The 13,679-nt window shown below is 36.5% G+C and overlaps 1 protein-coding gene across 7 annotated transcripts in view; it reads left to right on the forward strand.

The window, feature by feature from the left end:
• JAKMIP1 (janus kinase and microtubule interacting protein 1) overlaps positions 1–13,679 on the forward strand; it is a 101,936-nt gene that overhangs the window by 9,783 nt on the left and 78,474 nt on the right. For 5 of the 7 annotated variants that reach the window (XM_027891983.1, XM_027891986.1, XM_027891985.1 and 2 more), the window contains exon 1: positions 6,854–6,982. In XM_027891983.1, coding sequence (XP_027747784.1) covers positions 6,854–6,982 — 129 coding nt within the window. Of the gene's footprint in view, positions 1–3,425; positions 3,567–6,707; positions 6,983–13,679 lie in introns of those variants that run through there. The other 2 variants (XM_027891981.1, XM_027891982.1) reach the window with 2 other exon arrangements.

Below are 13,679 nucleotides of genomic sequence, written 5' to 3' on the forward strand. Positions count from 1 at the left end.
ACTGATGTGTTTATGTTGCACTGCACACAGCTGTGTGATTCTTCTGTGCTGGAGCAGTAAGGTGGGAATGTGAGCTGTCTGGCACACTGTGAAGAAGCTTGCAGGTTTAATGAAGGTAGAGAACAGCACATAGCAATTATTGAAATCAGAGACAGTGCAATGAAATCATGCCACCTCTGTTTGCCTCACTGTTCAGCTGGTAACTAATATCACATCCAGATACACCTTTTCTCATCCTTTCATCTACCTGACCTCTTAATTCTATTCTATTAATTTACAAAATAATAAATATTCAAGATGGAATAAAGTGTTAGACAACCCCAGGTTTTCTCTCATTGAATTCCACCTCTCTCTTGAGTCATCAGATTGGGAATCTGAACCTCTCCCCACAAGCCTGTCAGTTGTCTTGCACATCTTCTACACAGGTGTCATCCCCAAATTTTTCATTTTTCTAGTTTCATGTTTCAACTATTCTCGCTCTTTACAATAAAAATAATAATAATAATGGGTTTAAAAAAACATCCAAAGGAAGCTTCCTGCAAAAATCAGGTGAATAGCTAAACAAAGGTGGCCCAGTGTAATTCATAATCCTAAATTTGGCATAATGATTAATCTGTGGGGTGTCAGTGACAGTCAATAAAGATATTAGAATCTGTCTCTCTAATTGCCATTTATCTAAGTCTAATTTAGAAATGCTAAAACTTGCCCTTTCTTCCTGGTTCTCTTTTTGTACTTAAGTATTATGCTTTAAAGGAAATCCTGCTCCTCAGTGAAAACCCAGGAACTCCCTGCATCACACCCAGGACACAATCAGAAGGGCTGGAGGCTGGGCATACATTGTCCTGGACAGCAGGAGTCTTGTCAGGTGTCCTGCCTGTGCTCCAAAGAAAGGAACTGGTACAGAGATCAGAGGAACAGCTCTGCCCAGAGCTGCCTCTCTGGAGTTGCAGTGAACCCAGAACCCTAAAGCTCTCATGCTGTGTAACAGAGCTGAGTTCTGAACGTTGTGGAGGGGGGACATTGTTTTATCATTTTTAGCTGCCTTTGAACTTTGCCTTTTTGTGCTAGTGTCTTTTTAATTTTATACATGTCACAGGACTGCTGTTTGTAGCATTTTGTCTTTAAATATGGTTAGTGGAGCGATTTTAATGATTTAATGAATCCTCAAAACAGTTCTGCAAGTGAAATTGAGTAAATATTAGTAAAGAATGTATATTAATTGAAGACAATGAATATTTTTATTTACTTTAAAGTCAGGGCATCAAGCTCATAAATTTTTGAGAAGTGATCCAGGTTAAGTTTTCAGTAACTACTAGTGTGTTGAAGTGTTGCGTAGTGCAGAGTGGAGGTGCAGGATTCCTTCCCTTCTTTCTGCCTTGTCCTCTTCAGCTTAGACATTCCCTTTTACTTGTGATAATTCCTTGTAAATGAAGAGCTAGGTATTTTTTTAATTTTTTTTTTTTTGTGCAAAGCTTATTTCTTCCACTAGAATGAAGTTATTAATGTACTGGATGCTATCCAGTGTTACGCAGCAGTACCAATCAAAAACAATAATTCAGTGTTATGTGGTTGTTGGTAGTAGGTACAAATATAGTTGAGTGTGTGCATAGGATCTAAATGAGTTTGATATCTGCAGGATTGTGTTACTGTGAGCTCTTTTGGGAAAAAAACAATGAAAAAAATGCTTAGAGTTTCTTAGTGTTTGCTTTCCAAGTAGTATGGCCCTATAGTTGTATTGTTATTGATGCAAAAATGACTCAGGACTGGAGACTGTGAATCTGCAGAAACGAATGGGGAACTGTCAGTTAACAATTAAGATGGTTTTGGTCTTATCTGCCAAAAAATCACAAGTGACACTTACAGAAGTGTTTCACAGTAAGGAAACTCTGTATTTCCCTAAGTGGGATAGGATTTAAAATAACCTTCAAAGGTTCTACTCTTACAGAAATAGATCTGTCTCTGTAGATAGCTAACAAATGGATATCTAAAATGTTACTAGTCTACAATATACTTGGAAAATTACTCTGATAATTTGTATTCAGATTTTTTTTTGGTTGGGAAGAGGATTATTTTACAGTCCTATAGAGGTACTTTTGCTTTCATCTATTCAGTCATGTTTTATTACATAGAACTGAGAACTGAAGCAGTAAATGTAGGTCATCTGAACCTTGTGAGAAATGTGCCTTGGGCATTGGCAGCTCTGAACGTTGCCTTTCCCATACAGTCATTGCTTGATTATTACTGATTTTTTAAACTATGACATCGATGAACTGGCAGTTACTTCTGAGGTTAACATTGTACCTGTGTCCACTACATTTACTACTGTCGGGTTCTAGGATGATAAAATCTATTTTTAATTTCTTGAATATTCAGAGTTGTGCTATACTAAGAATGTACTTAAATCTCACGTTCACAGGCAAAGTAAGAGTTATGGGTAGCCTGTAGTAGGCTTTGCAGTATTATAAGTGAAAGGTTGAAGTAAAATGGAAAAACACTATTTATGTGGAAGTGAAGTGTGTAGATGAAGAAGCTTTTTATTTTTCTCCAGTATCTGAGTTATGACTTGGTGTTTCAGCTGAGATGACTCATTCACAACTTCACCTTCCAAAAATTATGTTGCAGCTAAATAATGTTGTTCAGGTCTGAATTAAGACTGGAATGCTGAATTTTAGTTGACGTAATTTAGTAAATTTTTCTTGTTATCATGTTATCCATATTTATTACTTAATATTATAGGTGTACTTCTCCTGTCGATTACTGTTTATTACTGTGTAAAGATATAACCCTTCCCTTATTTTTGTGTATTCAGTACAGAATATCATGTTTAAAAACTTGCAATTCTTTAAATCGAGTTATGTTTCACTAGAAAATATTAGGCTCCCTTTTTTTCTTCTCCTATTTTTCATGCTACACTTCCATATTTTTTGCAGTAATTGATTTTTCTTTTTTTTTTTTAATTTTTGCTTTTAGGTTTTATTGATAATTAACATCTAGAAGGATCATATAGCACTTCCTTACTTAGTTTGAGGTCTTTTTTGATAAAGCCAGGGAAGAGATTGAGATAGTGATAAAAAAAAATCCTTTAAATCTGTTAAGCAAATAGAAGAGAAATTGGAAGTTAGGAATGGAACATTGTTCAGATGATTGGTTTTCTTGGTACATTAAGAATTTGGATTTCCCCAAACATCTAACAAAAATCATGTCAAATATTTTGATCTTTTTACACACCAGTCCCACAAACTATTGAACAGTTGATTCAAATCCAATCAAGTTTATTTCTTTTGCTGTCAATGTTTTTCTTGAATTACAAATGCCCCATACCCATCTGGTAAAGTGAGAAACTTGATACATTCCAGAGATGGCTAAAAAATGTGACTTGTGATTGAGAATCCATTACTCTTCCTATGGTTTTTTTTTAGTGTCAGATATAAAATACATTCAAATGATCCTAAGATTTGCAAGAAGTGTGTAGAACTCACAGTGCAGGAAGTGGCTATTTTTATTCATGAGTGATTGTGGGACTGTATTGTGGTGGCGTCATGAGTTTGCCTCTCAATTGGCATATGGTGAGTTAATAAATAGGTTGTTGGTTGCAGCTTCTGCGTCAGTAAAATAAAATGTTGTCAGAGTAGAATATTTTTTACTTCTCTTTTTCTCCCTGTGTTTACAAACTGCTTGGTAGTTTTTTTTTTTATCCTGACCTTTATCTGAACAGTAAGTGTGGATAGTCAACTATAAGGGAATGTATGCACTCACTGGTTCTAATTCTTTCATTTGGGAATTGAGATCCACCCTCTTCTGCTGTAGCCCTTTTGTGTTGGGGGTGTTGCCTCTCTGTGTACATAGAGAGGCTTTGCATTGTCACAGTTCCTGCTTTTGAAATAGGTAGGGCTGGAAAATGTATCTAGGGAAGATTAAAAATGGAGAAACCTTTCTATGCCTACCAATGCAGCTTGATGATGATGGCGGTGGGCTTTTCTTGTTTGGTTTGTTTTGTCTTTGTTTTTCTTTTTTTTTGTTTGTTTTGGTGGTGGTGGGTTTTTTGTGGTTTTTTTTGGTTCCATTTTTCTGTTTTGTTTTGTAGTTTTGGAGGCTTGTTATGTTTAGTTTGATTTTGAGGGGAAGGGTTTCATTCCCTCCCACCCCTTCATGTCCATAAGAGAAGCAGGTTCTGTGTCTAAGTTTTTATTTTACTTGAAAGGTACAATTTTCAACTATTGTGAGTTATAGGAAAAAGACTGAGAACAGTGCTTTGAGAATTTTTTAAATTTCAAAGAGTACTTCAAACAGTAGTGCTGAATTCTTTATTTTTAAGGCTCATTGAAGTGTTAAATGTAATTTGAACAGCTTTAAATAATGCATATTATATTTAGACCTGCACATTTTCAAAAACAGACAACAGCATGATTCTGGTACCTGATTGTAAGACCTTATTTATTAAGGGCTCTGAGTGATGCTGACTCTGACAGAATATAAACTGCAGACATTGAGAGTTAGGCCTGACCAGGACTTCTGCGACAGGCCATCTTCTGCTGTACAGAATTATAAGTTGAAATGTTCATATTGAATTGCTTTGTATCTTCATAATATGCTTGGGAACACGGTATGGTCAAGCGAGATTGTTATTACTGAGCAAAATACACGTGGCAATTTCAAAATGCTCCACATTTCAAATCTCTTTTTCTGTTCTCTGGATGTCATGTATATGACACAGAGCAGTTACTTCACTTTCCTCATTTTACTGATGGAGAAGCAAACACTTAAATGTTCTTTTTTCCAAACTGTAATTGGAAGGGGACTTGGGGGGATCTAATGAGGTTAAAATTCATGTAACCAGGCCAGTGAAGTATCATTTTGGTTTTCTTAACTAAATTAGTATCTACTGAATTAAATAATATATAATCTGACTGCATCAGGAATTTTGTGTAAGGATTTCAGGAATAATTCCTTGATAGAATCTAAATACCCCAGATACCATTTGAGATAAGGAACAACTCATTTCCCTTTGCACCACTGTAAATATTGTGGAATTATTATAGATTGGATTTGCATATCTATGGTTTTTTAGATTTTCTTTACAAATTGTCCAGGGAAATAACGTAAGCAACTGATTTTTAATCCAAATTTTCCATACAGTTAAGGATTTTGGATGAAATATACTGGTTTAATAGTGCTTAGTTTTAGCCTTTAGCGTCATAGAAACTCCATAGATTAGTAGCATGAAATTTTTTTATTAAGAATAATAATTCCTCACATTTCTTCTACTCACTGAAGAGTTCCTTGTTTTAAGTTACTTACTATTTAAGTAAGAATATTGCTGATTTATTTCTCTTGAATTACCTATTTTGTGTAAAATCACAATAGCACCAGTGTTTATTTGTTTTGTAAGTTAGGTCTGATACATAAATAAAGTTAAAATGCATTTCCATTTCTGTTTTCATAAATTAAGTATTAAAAGTGCTGAATATAAAGAATATAAGGAACAGTTCTGTTCACTTTTCATGAGATTTGACTTGTCATTTTTGGCAAGATATTTAACTCACCACCTGTTTACCAGTCCTTGAAGAGTAGAATAAAACTTAATGTGTTTCATTTGTCTGTACACAACCCTTTAGAAAGCATGTGCTGAGGAATGCATGGGAGTTTCATTCTAATACAATTTCTAAAATAACTCCCAGGCAGAAGTAGATTGGAAAGAGCAACTTATTGTTTGAAGGCAATTTGATAGCAATTTTTGGGGGAAATATAATACTCCAGGAATGTTGTTCAGTATTAAAGCGGGAAGCCTTCTGCTTTGTCGACAATTTGATGGTGAAATTATGTGGATATTTAAAATGAGCAGCGGACGTGGGTTTGGAAACTAATTCAGCATTGATAGCATTTGTTCCTCAGTTTGTTCTTGTGGAGCACCAGGTTATTCTTAGATGAGACTAGAGAGGAAAAAAAGTCACAGTTTAAGCTTCTATAACTACTTATGAAGCAAACTAATCATTGGATTTCCTGATTATTGGAATTAGGGTTCTTTGTCTGCTATTGATATTCTTCTTGAATATTACATAAAACTGATTTACATAATTGAATACTTTTTCAGCTTAGAGCATGTTGGGAAATTAAAATGACATTAAATACTTCTGTGTCTTGATTATAGCTTTTCAAACAGTATCAGCTCTGAACATAAGCAGTTTACATGTATGATATTTTAAGAAACATTTAAAAAATTATTTTTCAATCTTATGATACATTTTTCATAGATGCTGATGCTGTGAGACTTGCATAATACAGTTATGCATTATAACTGATATATAAGGGTGAGAAATACTCTCTTCTTACTATTGGAAACAAACTATTCCCACTGAAACACTAGACTCAGATAACTTATGGTTTTCTCTGTGCCTCTTGGGAATCCTGAGCATGGTTCTAGTCAGATCTTGAATAAGATATGCTTTATTTTTATATCCTGTGTTTATCATAACTATAAAGAATTTTATTTCTGCAGACATCAGAATACAGTGAACTGGGTTTAGAGATGGTGAAATATTGTGCAGCTTCTTTTCTTATCTGTTTCTTTCAACCTCTAGTGCACTACGTAATGTAGTATACGATACAAGGAAGTTCAGTGTGCTTTAAAAACCTTAATGTTAAGTCTGATGTTTGATTCTGCTCAGTGCTGTAGCCTAATTCTGTTCCCACTACTTTGTTTCTTCCAGGACATGAGAGACTGCTCCCGTGATGGCAGAGATTTGTGGGAAAGATTTTGTTGAACACTGCATGACTCTTAAATGCTAAAAGCAGAAGGCACTAGCTGGTAGCTCAGTGTGGAGCAAAAATTTTATTTTAAACTTCAAAAATAATTATGTCAAAGAAAAGTCGTGCCAAGGGAGAGAAGTCCGAGATGGAGATTGAAGCCCTGCAAGCTGCTAATGAGGAGCTACGAACTAAACTAACCAACATCCAGATAGAATTTCAACAAGAAAAAAGCAAGGTATTTGTCTATCTATATTTTCTGATCATTCTTCTTAACAGTGGCACAGTTAGAAACCATCAGAGTTTGATACTAAAATGCATTAGCCTTAAAAGAAAAACTTGACAAAGAAGTAAAATCAGAAGAACTACTGATAAACTGAAATTGGTGCCAACTCTTCTAAATAGCATGCAAAAGGAAGTAAATATCCCCAAACATCCAGGCACTGAAATTCACAGTTACAGCAATATAAATGGCATTAGCTTATTATGACTTAAAGGCAAGGGAGTTTTGTTGTTTATCTTAGCACTGAAAACTGTATGTTATAAAAAAAATAAATCTTTTGTCTTCAAAATCAAACATCAACACTTTATTCAAAACATGTCACTGTTATCTGTGTAGGAGTCCTGATTTGCTTTGCTAAGGTTACGATGCATCTCACTGCTAATGAAACAGATCCATCACTATTTGTCTGTCTAGCACATGTTCAACAGGTATTTCGGTAATCAAGAGAACGCCTAGGAGAAATTATTAATTCATGAAGTACATATATATTTATAAAGATTTGTATTTACTTTTATATATGTCTGTAGGCAGGTTAAAATACGGACAAGGCAGTGAGCTTATTTCTATTCTATTAGTTTATTAGTCTCAATTAGTGCATTTGACTTAGCACAAGACAGTTCTGGAGATTAGTCTATGTGCAGATGGATTTATCTGTGTTTGTTTGGTGATACTGTAGTTGCAAGTGTCCAAAGACCTACCAGTGGTACAAGTGTGCACTGAAAACGTGTCCACTTTATATAACATAACTTTGTTCTACCTTTTTTATCAGTGTAAAATATGGAACACTTGAATAGCAATATTTCTATATGTTCCAGTTTCTTTAATAGCCTTGTGTGTTACTCAACTCTGAATTTCTCATATTTTAATTTACAAAGCAAACTAAGAAGTGCCTGCAAATGCAATCTTCAGAATTCATTTCTTACAGAGGAAAAAGAAACAATAAAACCTTAACTCTTGTTTGACTGATGCAATAGGTTCAGTATATATCAGCCAACTAAATCTGTGGTGCCTCGGAAATTTTTCTTCTCTGCAGACTAGAGCAAAAAAGTTATATCTCTTATGCATCAGGAGTATTTATGAGTGAACAGAAATGACAGGGGTTTTGCTATTGGCCTCCTCACCCAATTTCTCCTGCTCTTTTTTGGTATAATAAGAATAAATTTTAAAATAAGTGGCACAAACTACTTGCGCTTCTTAAAATCACACACCATGGAATTTACTAGGGGCTTATACCCTCTATAGTTTACTCAGTGACAAATTGTGTTGTTTCACCATCACTTTTAGCATCTCATTATTCCTATTTGGAGACTTGTTAGCTGATGGTAGATTACATTTACATTAGTAAATTCTTCTTTTTAGTTATTTTATCTTATTTCCTGTTTTGCTCTGTATGAAATTTTATATGCAGATGTGAATTTTATTATAATTTTTAAAATTGCATTAAAAAGAGCACATAATTATAAAGTTATCTTTTACCTTGGACAGAAGAATGAATTAATTTTGAGTCCTTAAAGTACCTGGATTCTAAAAAAATCCACAAAAATATTACATGAACGCTAGGAAGGGTTTAGCTCTGATACACTTTCAGGTTTGATGGTTTACTTGTAATAGCATCAAGTTTAACTTTGATTCAACTAAGAATGAGGTGTAATTACAAAATCATAACAGCTCCAGGAATGTTTTCTATAACTAGTCTGCTTACTTACCTATATTCAATGCAGTAAGAGTTGCTTCAGCTTAGTTGATTGTTCATCTTTCTGCAGCTTGAGAATGTCATATTTTCTAGTGTATTGAGGTGGCTATCAGATACACATCTGTGAATTGTGTGCATACATCTGCAGAGAAATGAGCGCCTCAAATATGCAATCTGTAGGGGGATATGAAAGAGGAAATTACAGCTGGTAATTGCATTGCAGTCTGTAGTAAATTCTGCGATATGTTGGAGGGCATTTCTGGGAGGATGCAGGCAGGGAAGGGGATCTTCAACCTCTTTCCCACATCTTTTCCGCGGTGCTTGCTTTAAATAATTTAAGTAGACTTGAACCATGCAGTTTGTTTCCCAGCCTACTCTCAGTCTGTGCAGTAGTTATCAAGGTTGCCTTGATTGACAAGAGCAGTAAATCAAAGCCATAGGGATTTTTCTGGTTTAGGCTGTAGTTTAAAAATGAGGAACAAAACCAACAGAAATTATGTCTGGGTATCAGAAAGATAAAAACACTGTACTTAGAGAATTCTAAATAAATTAGATGGCTTTACTGGCACAGGAGTAAGAGAGAAGTACTGAAGCTGCTAAACAGGCAGCTCTGAGGCCCATGGGACATAAACTGTGTCAGGAAAGGTAACGAACTCTTTTGGGGCAATTTAATTTAATTCAATTTTCCTAAACTATTTTTTCCCTCATGTTTATGCCTATATTAGTGTTTTGTCTCAGAAGGAATATTCTAATTGATGAGAGACGTCACAAGTGGAAATTAGTCTTTCCATGCTTCTGCCTGCAAAATACTACATTCTCTGAAATAAGATTTTACCCCAGATACATCCAAAACTTTGTGCATATTTTCAAAGTTCATTTTGTTTCATTGTTTCTTGATCCATTTAAAGAAATTTATTCTCTAAAGTTGTTTTTCTGCATGCTTATGCAATACCTGATCCAAAACTGAAACGTTTGCAGGTCTTTGAAAGTGCCTCATTGTGGGTCTTGCCTGGTGGTGTTTTGGGCATGGGACATATGAGTAGCTGGGTTCATTTATGAATGGGTGAAGAAGCTGTGGCCCTGCCTTAGTTCCTGTGTACTGCCTCTTGTTTTGGGAAGACTTATTTGATAGCTTTGGGCAGCCTGTTGATAAATAGCATGTCTTCCTGGACTGTAGGTTTGCTGCCATCTATGGAGATGCTGGAGAAGGAAAGGCACAAACTGAGCAGGGGCTCACATGCTGCCCTTACTTGGCTAGTGAAAAAACTTGGTTGGAAGTCATCCAAAATTTGAGTATTGAGTAACAAAAAGAGTTGACCTAAGCATGAAAAATTACACTTATTTTAATATGAGTGGAGGCAGGACTCACTCTGACTGAACCTTAAAGTCTGATACAGTGAGCACAAGGAGCTGCAGTGAGTAAGCATGGTGTTGGCCCTCAGCTCAGTAGTTTTTTAAATGCTTGTGCTGAGATACACGAATATTTAGGAAAAAGTATTAGAAAGTACCTATTCTTACTGACATAGCATAACTTAGAAGGCAGTTTTCAGATACTTCAAGTAATACCGTTCTTGATATCAAGGTGTTGTAGTGTTTGCTGTCACTACTACTCCATCTTCACCCATTTTAGTTATTGCTACTAAATGTCTCATCCCACTCCACCAGTGAGGAATCTGGGGGTGCACAAGAAGTTGAGAGGGGACACAACTGAGACAGCTGACTCCACCCAACCCAAGGGACATTCAATACCATGTGGTGCCATGCTCAGCAATTTAACTAAGGGGTGAGGTTGGCAGGGGGATGCTGTTGCGTGGGGCATCGATCAGTTGGTGCTGAGAATTGTTTTCATTTGCATCACTTGTCTTTTTTGGGCTTTACTTTCATCTTTATTTTTTTTTCTTACAACTTTTTTTTTATATTTTTTTATCTTGGATTATTTTTGGATTATTCTTACCTCAGACCACTTTCATCCTTCCAATTCTCCCTCACCCCACCAGAGCAGAGTGAGATAGCGGCTGCGTGCAGCTCAGTTGCTGGTTGGGGTTAAACCACATAACTGAGCAATGAGTACAAAGTCTATTAAAACAATTCCTGGTATGGTGAAGTTGTGTCTGACTGGACATTGTCTGGACCAGCTTGCTCTGGTTGACCCTGCTTTGACCAGGGCTGGACTAGATGACCTCTGGAGATTCTCTGCACCCTCAGCTATTCTATAACTCTATATTCCTAAATCGAGGCACAAGCTATCCAAGTACAGTTCAATTAATTTTTGAAAAGCTTGTTTAGCTGCATGAATATTTTTAAATGGAAGACCAGTAAACATGTACTTTTTTTTTCCTTTCCCTTGAAGCTTGCAAGTATTTGAAAGGTGAATTTCTTTAGTGTAGTTTAAATAGCAGAGGGTCCTCAGACATCATGGCTGATTTTTCTTCCTAGTATGTCATTTTCCTTGTGCTGAATAATCTGTGTATTTCTTCTTGAAATCCATGAGGAACAGACCAGGGGTATTGAAGATAGGTAGGCAAACAGAGAACTTTAAAGAGAAAGGAAACTTGTTATTGAACACAAACAAACCTAAACTCAACCAAACAGAAAGCATCAAGATTTTGTTCTTGGTTGTTGAAGAAGCTAAGAATCTAGGCCAAACTCTGCAAGTCATCATAAATGTCTTGTATCTTGAGTTGCTATTACAAATATGTTGCTGTTCACCCTCAATATTTGTGTTGTGTTGATAAAAATGGGAGTGGTGTTAGATCTGCCATTTTTGTAGGGACATCTTTTGTTGCTCATATACAGAAATCTTACCTGAGTGACTAACTTTAATGACATGATACAGTGCATGCTTAAATTGTAATAGAAAGGCTGTTAGCTGAACACTAGATTGCACTAGAAATGTGCTTGAACAGGAGCAGAGTTTTCATACGTTTTAGAAAAAGCAGGTCCATCACCCTGCCAAAGCAGGGTAACCTAGAGCAGGTTACACAGGAACATGTCCAGGTGGGTTTTGAATGTCTCCAGAGAGGGAGACTCCACAACCTCCCTTGGGAGCCTGTTCTAGTGCTCTGCCACCCTCAATGTAGAGAAGTTCTTCTTCATGTTGAGGCAACACTACTTCTGTTTTAGTCTCATAAAAGAGATGCTCCAGTCCTTCAGTCATCTTTGTGGCCCCTTGCTTGGCCCTCTCCAGTAGCTTCTTGTCCTTCTTGAACTGTGGAGGCCAGAACCGAGCAGAAACTCCAGATGTGGCCTCATTACAGCCAAGTGGAGGGGGAGGATCACTTCCCTCAGCCTGCTGGCCGCGCTCTTCCTGATGCACTCCGGGATACCATTGGTTCTCCCAGCCACTAGGGCACACTGCCAACTCATAGTCAGCTTGTCATCCACCAAGACTGCCAAGTCCTTTGCAGAGCTGTTCTCCAGCAGGTCAGTCCCCAACCTGTACCAGTACTAGGGGTTATTCCTCTGCAGGTACAGGACCCTGCACTCGCCCTTGTTGAACTTCATTAGGTTCCACCTAACTCTCCAGCCTATCAAGGGCCCACTGAATGGCAGCACAGCCACCCCCCACAGTTTTGTATCATCAACAAACTTGCTGAGGGTACATTCTATCACTTTGTCCAGACTGTTGACAAGCAAGTTGAATAAGATTGAACCCATCCTCCTTATCCCTGGGGAATGCCACTAACTACAGGCCTCCAACTGGATTCTGCTCTGCTGACTATGACCCTCTGAGCTCTGCAATTCAGCGAGTCCTTGATCCACCTCACTGTCCATTCATCTAACCCACATTTCCTGAGCTTACCCAAAAGGATGTTATGAAAGACAGTGTCACAAGCCTTGCTGAAGTCAAGGTAGACAACATTCACTACTCTCTCCTGGTCGACCCCCACATCATCATAGAGGGCTATCACATTGGTCAAGCATGATTTTCCCTTGGTGAATACATGCTACTGCTACTCCCAATGACCTTCTTTTCTTTTACATGCAAGTTTGCAGTTCCTGGCAAAAAGCAGTGTGGAGCGTATTCCTCCCGTGATTGACTGTTGTGCCACAAATAAAAAAAAAAAATCTGCATTTAAATCCAGGAGAAAACAAATAAGATAATCTTTAATAAGTTCTTATCCATTTTTATTGCGGCAATGATTCAGTAGCACTCAGAAACACATATGATTTAATAGGGTATTGCCTTTCAGAAATGCATAATTTTAAAATTATGCCATTGAATCCAGTCTTATAGCTGAACTATTATTTTTCTGTCTCACAAAGCACCTTGTCATAGAAAACAATACCACATGCAAATATCCTATGAAAATATAATCATATTGTTTTAAAGAAAATCTTGCTTTCAGGTACTTTTCAGACATAAGAAACAAAAGAAGCAGTGATGTTTAATACTATTTTTTGAAAAAGCTAGCTTCTGCTATGGCAACAGAATTTTATCAGTGTGCACCAATTATTAAAAATTTAATTTAGAAAGGTAGAAAATAGCTGGTTTATTGGTGCCATGATATCCTGCCTGACTTTCTTTCCTTACATTAATTTCTTGGATAAAATACTTTTCTTCATTAAAAAAAAAAGGTTAAAAAAAAAAAAAGAAAGAGTACTGAAAATTAAAAAAAAAGGAGAAATTGCTTTTAAGTTCATTTTGAAACTGAAACCTAGGCATATGGGAAAATGCCACGCTACTATTTTCATTCAATCAGCTGCTCTGGAAGCCAGACATGTACAGAACTGCATAGTGTGCAGGAGAGAGGGATGGGGGAAAATGGTAAGGACAGCTTATGGCTTTCAGGGAAGATCTAACAGACAGATGTAACTTTCCATCTTCTCTGATAAGAAGCAGGAACAAGAAAAGACTTTTTAAAGACCTTCAGAATTAAGATGCATCTTTTTTTCTGGGTCATGAAGTGTGATAAGCATTTAAGATGCTGTGTAAAAATCTAAGGTTTTTAGAAGGAT

Source organism: Empidonax traillii, unplaced genomic scaffold, assembly GCF_003031625.1.
Source record: "Empidonax traillii isolate 1590-97213 ecotype Southwest subspecies unplaced genomic scaffold, ASM303162v1 scaffold336:size770142, whole genome shotgun sequence".
Taxonomy (NCBI): Eukaryota; Metazoa; Chordata; class Aves; order Passeriformes; family Tyrannidae; genus Empidonax; species Empidonax traillii.